This window comes from Hemicordylus capensis, chromosome 5 (genome assembly GCF_027244095.1).
Source record: "Hemicordylus capensis ecotype Gifberg chromosome 5, rHemCap1.1.pri, whole genome shotgun sequence".
Taxonomy (NCBI): Eukaryota; Metazoa; Chordata; class Lepidosauria; order Squamata; family Cordylidae; genus Hemicordylus; species Hemicordylus capensis.
The window spans coordinates 57,198,597-57,218,014 of NC_069661.1; the positions used below are offsets into that span (position 1 = coordinate 57,198,597).

At 42.3% G+C, this 19,418-nt stretch overlaps 1 protein-coding gene across 3 annotated transcripts; it reads right to left on the reverse strand.

The window, feature by feature from the left end:
• Positions 1-1,471: 1,471 nt before the first annotated feature.
• LOC128327734 (uncharacterized) lies at positions 1,472-13,599 on the reverse strand. Of its 3 annotated transcripts, XM_053256925.1 has the most exons (7): positions 13,453-13,599; positions 9,216-9,466; positions 7,979-8,038; positions 6,342-6,476; positions 3,266-3,412; positions 2,326-2,386; positions 1,472-2,185 (listed from the first exon to the last, which is right to left on the reverse strand). In XM_053256925.1, exons 2-7 carry the CDS (start codon positions 9,378-9,380, stop codon positions 2,082-2,084), a joined length of 672 nt encoding a protein of 223 aa, XP_053112900.1. In that variant the 5' UTR covers positions 9,381-9,466; positions 13,453-13,599; the 3' UTR covers positions 1,472-2,081. The 3 variants fall into 3 exon arrangements, with proteins under 3 accessions (XP_053112900.1, XP_053112899.1, XP_053112901.1); XM_053256924.1 differs by lacking the exon at positions 13,453-13,599 and having other exon boundaries at positions 9,216-9,736; XM_053256926.1 differs by lacking the exons at positions 7,979-8,038; positions 13,453-13,599 and having other exon boundaries at positions 9,216-9,736.
• Between the last annotated feature and the right edge of the window lie 5,819 nt (positions 13,600-19,418).

Below are 19,418 nucleotides of genomic sequence, written 5' to 3' on the forward strand. Positions count from 1 at the left end.
CTCTATTTCAGAATCTTCTAGATGTGAATATGTATAGAAGGAAACCAAATACAGTCTGCAGAGACGTGCTGACCAAATGAAGCACATACACTTAGAAGGACTGACATGGCATGACAAGAGCCTTCACACAACTGCCTGTGCAAGAGCCATTAGACTTGCGAGTGCTGTTTGAGCACCAAAAGGACTCGGCGAGATCAAAAGCATGCCACTGCGTGTCAAAGATGCGTTCTTGATCTTGCAGAAGTTTGGCACAAGTGTGGATGCAGGAAAGGGGGAGTTGCCTGAGGGCTCCCACTGCATCCTGCTCTCCCTCAAGAGCACACACTTCATCAGGATTTTGGATGAGACTCGTGCTATGGCCGGTATCTAAACTATGTCAGAAACACTGTTTTCTGGTCTTCCCAAAATTCTGAGAAAAAATGCAGCTCTGTTTCTTTGTGCCTAGTTCCAGAATCATGGTGAAAGAGAATTATTTTCAGCCATCAGGACTTTGCAATATAAGCATGGATTTTTACCCCAGTTCAAGGAGTACTGCAGGCAGATGCATGCAACGCAAATACAGAAGTGGAGCGAAACCTGTCACTTAACCATCAGCTAAATGTTCCTCTTTAGTAGAGCAGTTTGGAGCATTATGAGCTCCAAAAAATATTTGCACTTATGCTCTGGACCAGGGTTTCTTAACCTTGGGCCCCCAGATATTGTTCGACTGTAACTCCCATCATCCATAGCCACAAAGGCCATGTTTGGGGATGATGGGAGTTGTAGGCCAACCACATCTAGGGGCCCAAGGTTAAGAAACCCTGCTCTGGACCATTGGGAGAACGTGGAGCAGCCCTGGGACTAGCTCTGTGTGGGTGCTCTTGAGTGCCTGTATTTGGCTGCTTTGGATGCCCGCCAATTGATTTGTGGGGGCCTACAGCAATACCTTAAGCTATAGCTATTCTTGGGTGTGCACAATCAAGAAAAGTAGCTGCTTTGGGAGCTTTTTGTTCTACAGAATTGACAGATTTCATTTGTTTGCTAGGTATTCACAGTACCTAGCAAACAGGTGAAATTTGTTTGAAATCCACAGTATTCACAGTTGGATTGATGCACACTGCATAACGACATCAAGCTATAGTCATGATTCTGTTTAGCTGTCTTCATAATGTTCTTGGGTTTTTTTACAGCTGTAGAAAACAATGCCCACCTGGGCAGGAGCAAGCTACAAGTGAGTTTCTTGGTAGTTGGACAAGAGGATGGCACTTGACAATTCCTGGTCGGGGGCCAGGGGTGCTGCCCTTCTGCTCACGTGATGTTTTTGCGGAAGTGGCTCCCTGCAACCAGGCCCAAGGCTCGTAATGCGAACAGAATGGAATAATTTGGTTGGTTGGTTTCTATACCGCCCTTCAAAAAATGGCTTAGAGCAGTTTACACAGATAAATAAATAAGATGGCTCTTATTTATGATAATAATATGCATGGTCAGCTTTTTAAAACAAATAACCTTTATTTTTATATTGAAAATTGGGATGCAAGTCATTTGAAAAGAAGAAAGGCATGCCTTTCTAGTTCCCTTTTTTATAACACATGAGAATCATATGTCTGTATCTCTCGAAATCATGTGCTAATAATGTTATATAAGAAAGGCACATGCATGCAAATCAACATGACACAGGATGAGGGATGAAGTGTATGGGCTGATATTCACAGTACTCTTTCCCCTTTCCAGTAGCTTTCTGTGCTGTTGCAAAATCAATTGTCGTAATGAACTCTCTACATCTGGTCTGTGCACAATTCCTTGTACAGCAAAGGGAGCCACAGATCGACATCTGCCTCTTCATACAGATCAAGTGAGGTCTATTATAGACTATTATAAATCTGCTATAGATCATGGTTCTTACATAACATTGTGGGGCTGTTAAAACATGAGGTGGAATGAGGTATATTGCTGATACAGAAAATAGGTTGCCTGCCTTGAAACTTACTGGATCTTCTCATCATTCAGTATTTTTTCAGAGAGCTCTTCAAGAAGTGTATATATTTTCAATTATAGCCTGAAATTTTATAGTATCCTGGGCTATTTTTTGGTGGTGGTTTTTTTTAAATAAGTCTGATGTATGGAGGAGGTTTGGTTATTTCATCGTCTGTTTCCTCATTGAGATCTGCAAGTCTTACTGGTGAGTTAAAAATTGTATCTGTTTGCCCTAGAATGGAAAGCATTAATAGTCATTTGCATCCAAGCCTAAAAATCTCCCGTACCCATTCATGATATCAGTAAGAACAACATAAATTAACTTGTAACTCTAAACATTAATATTAAAATCAAAAGGGAGAAGCTACGTACCATCTGATATGCAAACTAATTCTGCAGTTTGTAGCTGGTCATCATTAAACTGTAGCTGTTCCTAAGAATAAGAGCATGAGAAATTATTATTATTATTATTAATTAATTAAATAATTAATTAATTAATTAATTAATTCTATTTCTATACCGCCCTTCCAAAAATGGCTCAGGGCGTATCACATATCAGAATTTATATGGGATCTTTGTCATCTGAAACCTTAGCGCAGTAAACTACACTGAGCACACCACTGATTCATTAATCTATTAAACAACCTGCCTAACATCATAAACCCAGATACACAGAGAGGGTGTGTGTTATTAACATGGACAGCCAAGCTCAGGCTTGGGAAGCCCAGCATGGGCTCAGCTGTCTGTGTGTACTGCCAGAATCGAGCTTGATCCCATGCTGCCTTGGCATGAAACCCGGGAATTTACCCCAAGCTTTAACCTGGGTTTAAGGGTGTGAGCCTGGCCTTAACCCCAGGTTCAAGGTTGTATGCGTGTGCAGGCTGCAGGCAGACCCACACACAGAGCCAGGCAGCAAGGGTGCCCAGCGGAGGGAGGATCCCTCAATGCAATGTGCTCTTGGCGCAGGGCACTGAGAGATGCCGGAGGACTTCCTCCTCTTGCGCCCTGCTCTGCCACTTGTCACAGCACTGATTGTGTGTCTGAGCAGCAGAGCCAAGAGAGCAAAATTGCTCATGTGCCTGCCCACTCATTTGGTTATATGCATGGCCTCATATTCTCTTTGAACAGTCAACATAGGATTTTGGAGGTCTAAACAGCGAGCAGGAAGAAAGCATTTTTGGCAGACTCATTTGGCGTGGGAAAGAAATAGGACAACTTCATAATCAAGGTTACCCTCCCCACCCCCGAAATGAGATTTTTCTCCCCTCCTACAAGACAGCACATGCTGCTTAATGATTATGTAGGTACTTACAAGTCCAGTTTCACTGTCGTAGCATGAACAGCAAGGTAGACTTCGACAACTCACGTAAGCAATAACCAGCACAATAAAAACACTCACAATCGATGCAATCAAAATTGTGATGTTGGTTCCTTCTATGAATTTATCAAGCACAAAAACCTGCAACACAAACATAGAAAATGTATTTGTGGATTAGCCAAGGCCAATGTAACACATTCTTAGGTTTCTTGTTTAAAAGATCCAAAATCTTCACCATTATGTAATGTTACCTGTTACTCTTTTGAATGACAGCCTGTGAAGAACTGGCAGGTTATAAGAACTGTTTGTGTGCTTATATGTTGTTTGGTGGGGGTGGAGGTGGGGGTTATGGACTTAAGCATGGCAACTGTTGCCAGGTATTTAGATTGACTGGAGGGGTTCTATAGATGTCAGAAGGTGTACTGTAGCATCAGTAGAAAGCTAACTGTAAAGAAAGAAGCTGGGAGAAAGGGACTCAGACTGAAGAATAGTAAAATGCAACTGACTGTGTGTCTTGGAAAGAAACACTTTTGTTTGTGAAACAATAAATCCTTTTTATTTTAAAAATATTTGGACTTTCTCTGTTGTCCAGGTCTATAGCATTCCTCTGCTATCAAAGGCAGCCAATATTATAGGAGAGGACTACTGAAGATAAACTTACTGGATATAGCAACCATCACACAGCCAATCACACAAAACTTTACAAATGATTATGTACCAGTCTGCTGGTTTTTAAAATTATTATTATTATTTTATTTAACATATTTATATACCACCCAAAAGGTATGTCTCTGGGTGGTTTATAAAACTGTACAAATTAAAACCACATTGAAACAATAAAACAATTTAAAATTTAACACAATGTTAAAAACTGTGTCTAATTAGAAGCCTAGGTGAACAAATGTGTCTTAACTACCTTCTTAAAAGTTATCAGAGATGGGGAGGCTCTTATTTCAGCAGGGAGCACATTCCAAAGCCTCAGGGCAGCAACAGAGAAGGCCCATCCCTGAGTAGCCACCAGACAAGCCGGTGGCAACTGCAGACAAACCTCTCCTGATGATCTCAATGGGCGGTGGGGTTCATGGCAGAGAAGAAGTTCTCTTAAATACCCAGGGCTTAAGCTATTTAGGGCCTTATAGGTTATAACCAGCACCTTGTATTTTGCCCAGAAACTTATCAGCAGCCAGTGTAGCTCTTGTGATATAGGAATAATATGGTCTCTCTGAGATGACCCAGAGACCAACCTGGCTGCCACATTCTATACCAACTGCAGTTTCCAGACTATGTACCAAAGCAGCCCCATGTAGAGCACATTGCAGTAGTCAAGTCTGGAGGTTACCAGCATATGTACCACTGTTCTGAGGTCATTTATCTCAAGAAATGGACGAAATAAAGTATTCAGCTGAGCTGGCATATCCAAAGGTAATAGAAAGCACCTTTGGCCACTGCCTCAACCTAGGACACAAAGGAGAAGTTTGGATCCAGAAGCACTCCTAGACTGCATACTTGTTCCTTCTGGGGAAGTGTGACCCCATCCAGAACCAGCAGATCAAAATACTTTTCCAAGTTCTGACCCTGCACAATAAGTTTTATCTGGATTCAGTCTCTATTTGTTATCCCTCATCCAGCCTATGACTGCCTCCATCTAGGCATTTAGGGCGGTTACGCTTTCTCCTGGTGAAGATGGTATGGAGAAATAGATTTGGGTGGCATCAGCATACTGATAACTGTTTAAGTCTTTAAAGATGCACCTTTTCACCCAGGCTTTTAATTAAATATTGTTTTAACAGTTTTAGCATCATTTTAAAATGTTTTACAATTTTAAACTGTTGTAATGTTTTAACTTTTAACTGCAGGCATTGATAGTGTTGAAAGCTGCCAAGAGATCCAAAAGGACCAACAGAGTCACACTTCCTCTGTCATTTCCTAACTGGAGATCATCCATCAGGCCGACCAAGGCAGTCGCCTGAAAGCCAGTTTGAAATGGATCTAGATAATCAGTTTACTCCAAGGGCAAATCACTTAAAACACTTGCCTGGAGCTGAGAGGTCATCACCCTCTCAATCACCTTGCCCAGCCACAGAAGATTGGAGACAGGCCTATAGTTGCTAACTCTGAGGGATCCAATGCAGGATCAAATGCAGGCTTCTTCAGAAAAAGTCTAATGATTGCATCCTTAAGACAAGGAGGCATCCTGTCCTCTCTCAGAGAAGCATTTATAATATATCACATTTTATTTATTTATAATATCTCAGTTTTTCTGAGAGAGAACTAAGCAAGTACTTTGCAAAATTACTGCTATGGAGAACAATGCATTGAAAACATGGCCAAAATGTCCTGCTGTAACTATGAAAAAAACTAACAATGCTGTGTCATTTATTTGGCCCCTCACAAGGTGTTCCGGATTAAATGATGCATTCCATATTTAATTTCCAGATTAAATTATGTGTTCCATACAAAAAGGTGTTCTTAGCATCACCTAGGAAAAGCAGCAAGATAATTGAAAGGAGCAGTGTCTCTTTTTGAAAAACACACGCCATAAGAGCCAAATATATTGGCGCTAATCCAGACATGATTGTGTGTGATAATACAAAGGTAGTCCAAGAAAACAGCTGGAAATGAGTCTACATTGGAGTATGAATGATAGCAGAACCTCATTCACAACACAGTATGAAACTGAATGCTCTGTTAATGCTGTGTTGCTTCCAGCTGTTGTGATACAGCTGTGCACTGGATGCTCATCTATACACAGCCTACCTGCATAGAATGTGCGACCATGTGCAGATCTCCCTTGGTGCAGTTGCATTTAGATCCAATATAATATGTGATTAGCAGTGAAACAAACATGCATAACCTGTTCAGTACTACCTGGCAGCATAGCTTATATGTAGTTATACATGGTTATACGTGGGAATGCATTGTACACAATACAAGGGAATATAGCCATTGGTAGGAAGGTGTTGAACCAATGGCATACAAGCTAAAATTAAAGTTTCCTAAATAGTGTGCATATGTTTACAAAAGGGCAGGAACAGGTTAGGACACATCTGTCACAATGTTTGATACTTACTAGGACTGGATGATGAAAGGGCACATCACTGAAACTCTTGTATTTTTCACCGTACTCCAATGTTAGAGAAGCATAGACGATTACAATTAGAGTGGTGAAACAGGAAAATACAGAGGCAATGATCAGTGCATTCACCTGTACAAAGACAAAGGATAGAGAAGCAAGATACAACTTCAGGAAATCAGTCTGCTGAACTCTCAGCAGTGCAAATAAATACCCATTTTGAACATCACCTTTGTACCTTGCAGTGATTTTATTTTCCAGAAGGAAGACCAACAGAAGATGAGATTTATTGTTATAATACAATCATGTGCAGGCTTGATCTAGCCAAAACTAAGTACAGACATGACTATCAATGTACGTGTGTACATTGACACTTAACGTCACCTGTGTATTTAAGATATGTTTGCTGCTTTAAGCCGACTCCCAACTTGGAAGCAACTTCAATTTATATGGATGGGTTTATGTAAAAGTAATTGGAATGCTAGGAATAATGCATTGCAAAACTCAGAACATCACTCAGAATCAGGATCTATGGATGTGGACAATCAACAACAGCATAGTTATCAAGGAGGCAGAGAGGCCAGGCAGACAACAACACTTTCCAGTGTTCTGGGAAAACAGTGTCCTAGGCCAGATTCATGGGGAGAGGATGAGTGCAACAAAGCATTGCAAGGGGAGCAACCAGTTTTCATTTCCAAGGGAGCAAAGGACCCATCCAGGAAAGCAATGCTACATACACAACAACATTGCCTATCTGGTCCATCTAGCTGATGGTGATCAGATGCCATATCTGCCTTTCCCCAGCAGAGTCCAGGTCAGCCAACTAGCTTATATCAACTATATATACCTATATTAGCGATATCAGTTTTTCATAGGAACATAGTAAGCTGCCTATGTCAGACCATCAGTTCATCTAGCTCAGGATTGTCTACACTGACTGACAGCTGTTTCTCCAAGGTTTCAGGCAGGAGTCCTTCCCATCCCTACCTGGAGGTCCCGGGGAGTGAACCTGTGACCTGCACACAAAGTAGATGCTTTACCACAGAGCTACAGACCCATCTCCAGTTAGGACCTTTAGTACATTGTGGTTTTATAAGCCTTTTTGCTCCAGAATATTATAAATGCTGTAACACATTGTACATTTGAATGTTTTGGGCGTATGGCTCGAACCGCCTTAACTGTAACCCACCTTTAGGGTAGGGTAAGTGAACAATCTAAACACATTAAATTACATCTATTGAGAAGAACGTATTTGACTTATGTGTAAATATTTATACCTCACCTTTCTTAACTATAGGCAATAATAAAATAGGCAATAATAAAAACCAATCAGAATTGCAAAACACTGAAACAACCCCCCTCCAAGATAATTAGGCAGTGCAACAGAATATGAAGCCCACCAGTCAGCCAGCTTAAAGTAACCTCCCACCCCGAACAACAGCAGTGTCCCATAGCACAACCTAGCCATCTCCAAAGGCCGACGAAAAAAAGCCATGCCTCAACATGGTGGCTGAAATAGTGCAGTGTGGGAGTCAAATGGGACCCAGCAGAATGCCATTCTATTGCTAATACAAAGCTGATGGTGGGATTTTAAAAAATTCCCTAAACAACCCCCCAGAATAGCAGAAACATACCAGAATTGGATTCTTCTTTTGAGAAGAAAATAAGGCCATCACTCCAGGAACACCCATAATCTGAAAAACAGAAGGGTGTGTGTGCGAAACTGAGTTTATTATATCTATTTATATCCCATCTTTTTAATACACAAGTGCTCTTTCTTTCTTTTTTAAAAAAAATCCCATTCCTGGGATACTCTGACCCTTTGGTTTTAATGACCCAACCCAGCACCTTGAACTGGGCTTGGAAACAAATCGGTGCAACTGACAAAGGACTCACCTAATACAGTCTCCTGATCCTTGACCAAAGTTGTTCAATGTTTTTCATCCTGAGGAACACTGCCCCATGCCCCCTCAACACATACACACACTTTTTCTTTTTTTGCAGTAGCAAAGCCACAATCGTTGGTTTATTTTTCTTCCTTCCTCCTCTAGCCTAACAGCATGTGTTACTGCTGGGCACCAGGGGTGGATTAAGCCTTTTGCCACCCGTAGGTGGCCAAGGATTTGCCACTTCCACCACGGCAGTGAGGGTAGGGGTGGTGAGGAGAAGGTCCCCTTTTTTTCTTCTAAAAACTACTGCTGTGCAGCAGGATGGGTGCAGTGAAGGCCCCACAGCAGCGGTTGCGGGAAGGTGGGTGGCGAGGGGAAAGTTCCCCCTTTTACTTTAAAATGCCGCTGTGCGGCAGGATGGGACTGCAGTGGCTGCAGTGGGGAGGGTGGTGGTTGGGCAAGGAGAAAGTTCCCCCTTTTACCTTTAAAGCAATGCTGCTGTGCAGTAGGGCGGCAAAGGCGAGCTCCTTCCAGCTCCCCTCCTCCCTCCCAAATGACTGCACACCCTCGTCTCCAGTCCCTTATGGGCCTTTCTCCACACGTGCTGAGTTAGATGGACCAATGGTCTGACTCAAAAAGAAACAAACCACCATTTTGAAGGGGTGGGAAGAAAAGAGTCACTGGCTGAATGTTGTCCCCCAGTATGATCATGACCATACTTATGACCATAGTTATGATTCACAGCAGAAGGATGACAGTGGCTGAATGTTGTCTCCCTGCTTATGATCATAATTCATAGATCACAGTAGTTATGATCACAGATCATATGATCATTGTGCACCCTGAAAGTGCTCTTGATTCTGTACAGAAATTTACAGAAATAAACAGAAATTTCTGTACAGAAATATACCTCATTTTACATTCTATCTAATGTCAATTTTACATCCAAATTGAAAAGAAATGGTTAATTTGCAGAGCTTACCACTCCAGCCCAGATGGGTATCCTCGATTTACTCAGTGCTGATTCTCTTCTGAAAGCACCATCCATCAGTCCAGAAACTGTACAAATTGTAGCACAAGTTATTTGGAGGAGCCCCAGTACAACCATACTCTTTTGGTTGAAGATGAAGTACCTGTAGCGATCCATTGCAGCTAATCCACAAATTAATATGCAAGTTCAGTGTGGGTAGAGCCCAGGAATCCTTTGAGAGAAGACAGTATTGGTGATTTTTCCTAAGCAGAAGAGGCAAACACATTAGCACTTCAGCAAACATTGTCTAACACATGGTTTGCATGCCATTCCATTAATAGTATCGAGTTCTGCTCTTGTCCCACAGGCTTAACATTTGGATTGGTTGCATATACAAAGATGCCTGCAAATTTTCATCCAGGCGGTAAAGAAAGAAAGAGAGAATTTAAGAGGCACCTACCTTTGATTTGAAGTAGATAACATGGAACTTTACTATTAAAGCAAATTAAAGTCTGCATAATGCAAAAACCAAGAAGTTGATTTGTTTGTCTGTTTCCTGATAAGATAAAGCAAATAAAAAGCCCTACAATGCTGGTTTTTAAATTTTAGCTTATTTCTTATTTTAGAACCTTATAGCCCACTTTTTTGGTGGAAGACAACCCAACATAGCTACTAGATGACAACAATAAAACAACCAGGCTATATTTTATACTTATATTTTATAGCTATAAAGGCTATATTTTATACCTATATTTTATATATTTAAAGGAGGCCCTCTTTATTTGTGGGGGTTCCGTTCCTGCCTGTTTCCACGGATAATAAAACTGCAGGTAAAGACACCTTAACCCTGGGGGGCGGGGCAGGGCGGTTAGGTTCCTAAGCACACTGAAATGTGCTGAAAATCACAAGACAAAATGGGGGACGGGGGAAGCAGAAATAAGCAGAGTGCCTTGGTCTCCAGCAATGCCCCCCCAAATTCCAAATCCTGCAATTTTTGTTCTTTTTGAGGGTGGTGGGTGGTTGTAGCTTAAAGGAGAACTCAAGCAGTACAGCATGACCTCCCATCCCTCTGTTCTCCCCAATGGGGTATCAGCCATGTAGTAAGCAAACACATACCACAAACCAAGCATAAGTTATGGAACCCTACAATGTAAATTGTGAACCAGTTAACTTTGTTCACAAATATCCTTTGAACTCTCTCAGATTTAAATTGCTCTGCAACACGCTGGTCTAATACATAAAAAACAAGATAGCTGTCTTTAGAGAATGGAGGCTTGTGCACTGCGGATATACAATAGAATGTGTAAGTCAACAAGCTGATCCCCAAGCTGGTGAAAATGAAAGCAAGAGTCACGAAAGCACACACACGGCCGACATAATCTTGGGCTTTTCCCCTCAAGACTCCTGTCTGGGACTGGAATTTGGCCTATCCCTATGGTTTTGCCTAAACTGATTTCTGGTGGAAACCAGGCATCAAACACAAAATAATCTTAAGTGTTCTTGATAGTGGATGACATACAGAGCAAGGATGCACACGTGCAGTGAGAGAGCAGCCTAACAGAACTTCCCAACTAACTGGTGCAGTGGCGAGATACCCTCCCCTTTCCCAAGAAGAAGTGGGGAGATGCCCTCCCCTTTCCGGGCCACTTGAAAATATGTCCCTGAAGGTTCTGCAGGCCTCAGGGACATTTTTTAGGGTGGCACAAAGGGTTTCCTGGGAGAAGGCATCACAGGTGCTCTGTATTTCAGATATAGTTACAGGTGAAACTCAAAAAATTAGAATATCGTGCAAAAGTTCATTAATTTCAGTAATGCAAATTAAAAGGTGAAACTGATATATGAGATAGACGCATTACATGCAAAGCGAGATAAGTCAAGCCTTAATTTGTTATAATTGTGATGATCATGGCATACAGCTCATGAGAACCCCAAATCCACAATCCCAGAAAATTAGAATTTTACATGAAACTAATAAAACAAGGATTGTAAATAGAACAATATCGGACCTCTGAAAAGTATAAGCATGCATATGTATTCAGTACTTGGTTTGGGCCCCTTTTGCAGCAATTACTGCCTCAATGCGGCGTGGCATGGATGCTATCAGCCTGTGGCACTGCTGAGGTGTTATGGAAGACCAGGATGCTTCAATAGCGGCCTTCAGCTCTTCTGCATTGTTTGGTCTCATGTCTCTCATCCTTCTCTTGGCAATGCCCCATAGATTCTCTATGGGGTTCAGGTCAGGCGAGTTTGCTGGCCAATCAAGCACAGTAATCCCATGGTCATTGAACCAGGTTTTGGTACTTTTGGCAGTGTGGGCAGGTGTCAAGTCCTGCTGGAAAATGAAGTCAGCATCCCCATACAGCTCGTCCGCGGAAGGAAGCATGAAGTGCTCCAAAATCTCCTGATAGACAGCTGCGTTGACCCTGGACTTAATGAAGCACAGTGGACCAACACCAGCAGATGACATGGCTCCCCAAATCAACACAGACTGTGGAAACTTCACACTGGACTTCAAGCATCTTGCATTGTGTGCCTCTCCATTCTTCCTCCAGACTCTGGGTCCTTGGTTTCCAAATGAGATGCAAAAGTTGCTCTCATCAGAAAAGAGGACTTTGGACCACTGAGCAACAGACCAGTTCTTTTTTTCTAGAGCCCAGGTAAGACGCTTCTGACGTTGTTTGTTGTTCAGGAGTGGCTTGACAAGAGGAATATGACATTTGAAGCCCATGTCCAGGATCCGTCTGTGTGTGGTGGTTCTTGATGCACTAACTCCAGCCTCAGTCCACTCCTTGTGAAAGTCCCCAACACTTTTGAATGGCCTTTTCCTGACAATCCTCTCCAGGCTGCGGTCATCCCTGCTGCTTGTGCACCTTTTTCTTCCACACTTTCCCCTTCCACATAACTTTCTATTAATGTGTTTTGATACAGCACTTTGGGAACATCCAACTTCTTTTGCAATTACCTTTTGAGGCTTTCCCTCCTTATGGAGGGTGTCAATGATGGTTTTCTGCACAACTGTCAAGTCAGCAGTCTTTCCCATGATTGTGATTCCTAATGAACCAGACTGAGAGACCATTTAAAGGCTCAGGAACCCTTTGCAGGTGTTATGGATTGATTAGCTGATTGGAGTGGGACACCTGGAGCCTAGACTGTTGAACCTTTTCACAATATTCTAATTTTCTGGGATTGTGGATTTGGGGTTCTCATGAGCTGTACGCCATGATCATCACAATTATAACAAATTAAGGCTTGACTTATCTCGCTTTGCATGTAATGCGTCTATCTCATATATCAGTTTCACCTTTTAATTTGCATTACTGAAATTAATGAACTTTTGCACGATATTCTAATTTTTCAAGTTTCACCTGTATTTCTAAAAAAGGCAAATTCAGCTTCAGCAGACAATTGCTTGGCAGATAGTACGAGAACAACATGGATCCAAGAGAAGTGCCTGGCAGATAAGTGTGCGAGAAACAGCAGTTTTGCAGTTGGAATGGGTAGAATATACTGTAGATTAGCTGAAGATAAAGCTCTACTTATTCTGTCCTTGTATATTGGGAAACCAAGCAAATATTATACAGACACCCTAAGTCCAGAGCTCTCCCACCCATAGGAAACTAAATCCTGTAGTGTTCCCCTGGAACATCTCACTGCTTAGGGAAGTGAGGGGCACTTAATGTTACTGAGTTATCTGTACTAAGGAAACCAAGGCAGTTTTATCACAATCAGTCCTGGCACTGGAAAGTTAATCCCACCATAAGTTCCTGCCTCAAAGGGATTTTGTGCCTGCCTGCAGATCTTCCGGTCTTCTGACTCATGCGATTGCTGGTCTCTCTTGCAAGGATAGAGGAACATCCTCTCTACAGTCAGATGTAGACAATCCTCCGAAACATGTTTTTAACCTCAATAGTGTTTTGCTAATTCTGTGGCCAGAGGCGATTACATGTTTTATTAGGGTGTGGGAAGATAAGAAGTTCCGACAAAAGGAATATGGTAGGTAACGGCACAGTTAGTGAGAGAAACAGGTTTAAAGCACAACGTGCTAGAAGAAACAGCTAGAAAGAAAGGAGGACAGGAAAGCACCTGGCTGATTCAATTGCCCTTTCCTCTTACCAGAAGGCAATGATCAGGAAGGAAGAGAAAGAGAACAAGGCACACAGAGGGGCTGCTGCTGGCACCTGTAGGCAGCCGCTGAGCACACACACATGCATGCAAGCCCAGACAAAAGGAGGGGGGGGCATTAACTTACTTCTGAAGTGATCTTGTGAAGCTTTCCCGGCCTGGCCTGGCAGGTGTACTGGGGTGGGATGAGTCACCCAGGGGCTGGCTCTGCCTTGGAGCTCCCACTCATTTCTCTCTGCTGTCTGAACAAGGACTTGCCCCACCTAACTGTGGCCGTCCCTTGGCAGGTGGCACCTTCTTCCTGGTTCCCTTCCCACCTATGGTTAACCCACGGAGTGCCAGGCAGCATTCAGCACAGGCTTCCTGTACTATTCAGCTGCTTAGATTGTGCTGTAGCATCTAGAGCTCTCCATATGAATGCTAATTTATACGTGGAAAATCGTGCATGACCTCTGCGTTGGTGCTTCCCACCCCAGTAGCCATTTAAACTAGTCAAATGATACAGCTACTAACTGTATTGTTACCCAAGCTAAGAGATAACAGATTCTGAAAATCTGGAGTTGGAGGTATACACTTCAGGATCACAACATCTATTAAAAATTAATGCATACTTTGTGTCTCATGTCTGCCTCTGCAAACAGTTCAATTCTGAAACAGATATTTTAAAGCCAAAGCCAGCAAGACGTTACTTTGGATGCTACTATTCTCCTCTACATTCAAGTGACTTGCACATAATCAGCTGCTTTCCATGGAGAATAAACTAGTGTTGCATGTTTCCCACCTTCCCCAAGTAATAAGACGACGAGGGACAGTAATGCCTGTGTTTTAGAGGGTGAGCACTGGAGATTTATAGTTTATTTGAAAGCATCTGCTTATTTACAAGTATAGCAGTACAGGCAAGCAGCATGTGTTCCTAATGGGCGACAGATCTCCATTTAGAAAGAAATTCCTGAAAGAGGAATAAGCCTGTACCCACTACTTAATCTTTCTGCTTCTGACTGTCTATTCCAAAACTGCTGTGTGTGTCCCCCCAACACACACACCTTAAGGTGTGGCACACAGAGACAGGACAGTTTACAAGACTTACGTTCACACTACATGTTGCTAAATGTGTTTAATCAAGAGAGTATCTGTAAGTACAGTCAAAATATAAAACAGACCAAATAAGTATATACATACATATAATCTCCACAGTATAAATTGTTATCTTTTAAAATGTACACAATTCTATACAAAATGAATAGAAAAGAAAAACAAGCCGGGCTGTGACTCCCTTCCTCAGGCTTTGGTGGCTCTTCAATTCTAAATATTCAGAGTCATGATTCCAAACATCAGGCAACTATCCTGGGACATTAACTACAATCAGCCTAACAAATGAACTGCCAACCAATCTCTAACTATATAAAGGTGCAGCAGCCCTGTCTTAGATTTACTGCAATCACACAAGCATCCTGATCTCTGGATCTTTCAAAGATACAGGGGCAAGCACTCAAAGTAACTACTCCAACAAGCTTTAGAGCCCAAATGATGATAAAACAATGGAAATGTTACTTAGAGACAATAAAAGAGGTGCTGTGAAGATATGAAAAGGGTTGCTCAGATCAAAATGCAGGTTCTAACAAATAATATTCTTCAAGCACAGTAGCAGATGCTCTACAGAACAAATAGGCATGGTCGCCCACCTAGTCCTACAAAACTTGACAGTTTTGTGTCTGGTAGACACAACACATAACAAAAAAATAAATAATTGGCTTGGCTGAAGGCAGGGAAGAAGAAAATAAGAAGCATGAGAATAAACATTCTAAAGAGTTATTTTAGAACTGGATGAACATGTGGATATCATTACAGATTCCAATAAGTGTCATAATAGAAAAATGTAACAGAGAGAAGAAGATTTTTAAATGTGAATTAATGTTCGCTGAGTGGTGGCATCACACAAGTTCACCACAGGCTGAGCTACATGGGTCCAGCTAACTTCTCAGCATGCTAATTTGAACTTGTCACTGGGTTACTCCAAACCAGCTCGAGTGTAAATGGTGCATCAAGTGTCTTGCCTGGACACCTAGATGTTTGTGCTGTTTTAACTAGATTGTTATTCCAAATAAATATGACTTTCCTTGGGTTGGTTTATATGAACTGAATGCAGGGGTACCATTGCTGTGCCCTATTGCCCTAGGGAAGTAATTTCATCTCTATATATCTAACATAATGAAAGCAAGATTGCTTACACTGGCTGACATCCAGACTAGCACTGTGCTTGTGCAGCAGTGCTGAATTCCAGACTAAAGTTGGGCCATTGTGCAAACAGAGGAAGGGGTGATTTGGTTTACAATCACCCCTTCCCTCTAAAGTCCACAGTGTGTCACAAAAATATGTTCCTGAGGGTTGTGTGACCCTCATGGACATACGTTCATGATGCAAAATGGGTTTCAGAGGGAAGGGGAGATCATAAAAATTAACCTCTTCCAGGACAGCCTTAGTCTGGAACTCAGCACCGCTTCACTAGGGCAGTACTAACCTGCATGTTGGCCAATCTTGTTTTCATTATGTTACATATAAAGAGATAAAACTAAGATACTGAGCAACAGGACACAGCAACAGTACCCCTGGATTATGTCAATACAAACCAACCCAAGGGAAATTATATTTATTTGGAGCACCAGCCTAATTATTTTTGGAGTTCTTTGAGAGTGTCAACAGGCGTGTGGATAAAGTTGACGTGTGTGGATAAAGTTGACAGGCATGTAATTAAGTTGACATGGTATACTTGGACTTTCAAAAATCTTTTGACAAAGTTCTTCATCAAAGACTCTTGAGAAAATTTAGCAGCCATGGGATAAGGGGCAATTTATGAAAACATGATGGCACCAAACTATTTAGGGTAGTTAAATCCACAACAGATTGTGAGGCGCTCCAAAAGGATCTCTCCAAACTGGGGGAATGGGCAACAAAATGGCAAATGTGGTTCAATGTTAGCAAATTTAGTGATGCATATTGGGGCATAAAAAGCCCAACTGATGGGGGCTTATGCTGATGGGGTCTGAGCTGTCAGTGACTGATCTTGTGGTTGTGGTGGACAGCTCATTGCAAGTGTCAACTCAGTGTGCTTTGAAAAAGGTCAATTCCATGCTTGAAATCATTAGGAAGGGGGTTGAAAATAAAACTGCTATTATAATGCCCTTATATAAAACTATGGTATGGCCACATTTGGAGTACTGTGTGCAGTTCGGGTCACCATACTTCAGAAAAGACATTCTAGAACTGGAGAAGGTGCAGAAGAGGGCAATCAAGATGGTCTGGGTCCTAGAGCACCTTCCTTACGAGGCAAGGCTACAACACATGGGACTTTTTAGTTTAGAAAAAAAAGATGACTGAGGGGAGATATGCATGTCTATAAAACAACGCATGGTGCAGAGAAAGTTGATAGAGATATATTTTTATCCCTCTCTGATAACACTAGAACCAGATGGAGAGGAGAGCTGGTCTTGTGGTAGCAAGCATGACTTATCCCCATAGCTAAGCAGGGTCTGCCCTGGTTGCATCTGAATGGGAGACTTGATGTGTGAGCACTGCAAGGTATTCCACTCAGGGGATCAAGCCGCACTGGGAAAAGTAGGTTTCAAGTTCCCTCCCTGGCTTCTCCAAGATAGGGCTGAGAGAGATTCCTGCATGCAACCTTGGAGAAGCCGCTGCCAGTCTGTGAAGACAATACTAAGCTAGATAGACCAATGGTCTGACTCAGTATATGGCAGCTTCCTATGTTCCAGGTGTCATCCCATGAAACTGATTGCCCAGAAATGTAGGGCCGACAAAAGCAAGTATTTTTCCACCCATTACATAATTGACCTATGGTATTCTCTGCCACAAGATGTGATGACAGCCACCAGCCTGGGTGGCCTTAAGAAGGGTTTAGATAAATTCATGGATGACAGGTCTATCAATGGCTACTAGACTGAGGGATGCCTCTAAAAACCAGTTGCAGGGGAGTAACAGCAGGAGAGAGGGCATGCCTTCAGCTCTTGCCTGTGGACTTCTCAAAGGCATCTGGCAGGCCACTGTGTGAAACAGGATGCTGGACTAGATAGACCTTGGGCCTGATCCAGCAGTACTGTTCTTATGTTCTTCTCTCCAAGGTGGGCAAGAGGAAAGGATGGATCATCAACAGGTTCGGATTTCTGATTTTTTCAGTTAATAGTCCCTGCAATCCAGGAACTTAGGGCAAAACTCTACATCAGTTGTTCTGCAATTCCTTCGCTGCTTTGCATGCTTTGTTGTCCTGTAAAACAGTGACAGGCAGCTTCAGGGAGGGATGTTTAACTAGTTCTTTTCCAGCTATTTGTCAGCTTAAAATTGCTACTCTCCCAAGCTTTGGAGGACTTGTATCTTTTAATCCTCAATGCTCCCCCACCCCACAGCAGCTGGAAAGGAGGGGGGTGAGCAAGAAATGGGTTAAAGAGCTCCTTCTTTTGTCCTCTGCTCAGCCTGAAGCCACCTGCATCTATTTTACATTGTAAAAAGAAAGTAACAGGGGAAGGGAGTCACCTTAAGTGGCGCAGAGGGGAAATGCTTGACTAACAAGCAGGTTGCCAGTTTGAATCCCTGCGGGTACTATATCAGGCAGCAGCTCATACTGTGTGTGAGGAGGCAATGGTAAACCCCTCCTGTATTCTACCAAAGAAAACCACAGGGCTCTGTGAGTGTCAGGAGTTGAAATCGAATTGATGGCACACTTTACATTAGCAGGGAAAGGAGCAGGGAGTGGAACCATCGCAACATGAGCATTCATCTATGCCCCAAAGAGCCAAACAATGTTAAAAGGGGGAAAGAGTGGAACCATGCCAAATCTGTCTTCACTTCACTTCTTCACTTCTAATCAAGTGTCTTGATGGGGTTGCAAAAAAGCTGTGTTTAATGATGGAGTTGCAAAAAAGCTGTGTTTTACCCTTAGCATAAGGGATGCCATTTTGTTTTCTGTACAACTGTTTTAAGCTATTGGGGAATAAATGATGAAGGAATAAAATGCAGGCAAGGGAGTTTCAAAATGACTCTAGAGATATTTCTGTGTCAAAACCGCAAACAATTGGCTAGACGGAGCAGGATGTGCTTTTGACATTTGACATATAGGCACTTGAGAAACACTTGAGTCTGCGAAACCACAATAGGGAAAACGGGAAGTGGAGAACAGGTGGTGTGATAACATGTCTGGAGAAACAACTTATTTGAATATAGCCAATAGCATTGATTCTACAGAAAAGGGGAACTGAGGGAGGGGGCTTGTTGCTTGTCACTGCTTGTTGTCAAAGGGTATAAAATTGCTTGTAACTTCTTCTGTGGTGTGCCACTTCTTGGGGTGCGCACCCAGTAGCTTTGCTTGGCCAAATAAAAGATACTGACCAGAATCTCCTTCTTGTCTTTTATTAATTGGCATAATCAAATAGAGGGCAAGAGTCGGGCCTTACCCAGACTAGCTGGGAGGGTGCAAGCCTTCCCTGGTAGGCGGGACTCATCAGTCTTATTTCCCTCCCATCAATGATAGTTTTTGGCCAGATGAATACAAGAATGATGGTAGTCCAATATTTCATCTCAGAGGCAGCTTAAAAAGATTACTCAGAGGCAATTAATAGTTTAATTCATTTAATGTGTTACCTTCATAGGACAATTCAAAGCAAGTTTCAAAATTTTTCCAAGTACTGTTTTTTAAAAAAGAAGCATTTCTCCTGCTTTCCTGTACATGCATTCAAAATGTACTAAAAAAACCCCTCTCCCTCTTTCATAAACACAACAGAAAGTGCAACTGTCATTCATGTAAACTTCTCTTTACAGTTATCCATAGTCTGGGAAATCACAAGTAAACCTATGGATGGCAATAAGGCTCATAGTTCTAGTACAAATAACTATTGCATGTCATCAAGTACATGTTAAATATTGGGGGATTGCCTGTAAATCTATTTCTCTTCACACACCACACAATGTCCCATCTCAGGGGGCAAGGACATCTCACCAGGGCGCTTTCCAGACTAGACCCTACAACGGGGTCAGGACGAATCTCAGAAGTGTGCTTCCACGCTTCCTGTGTCATGTCACCGCAGTCCC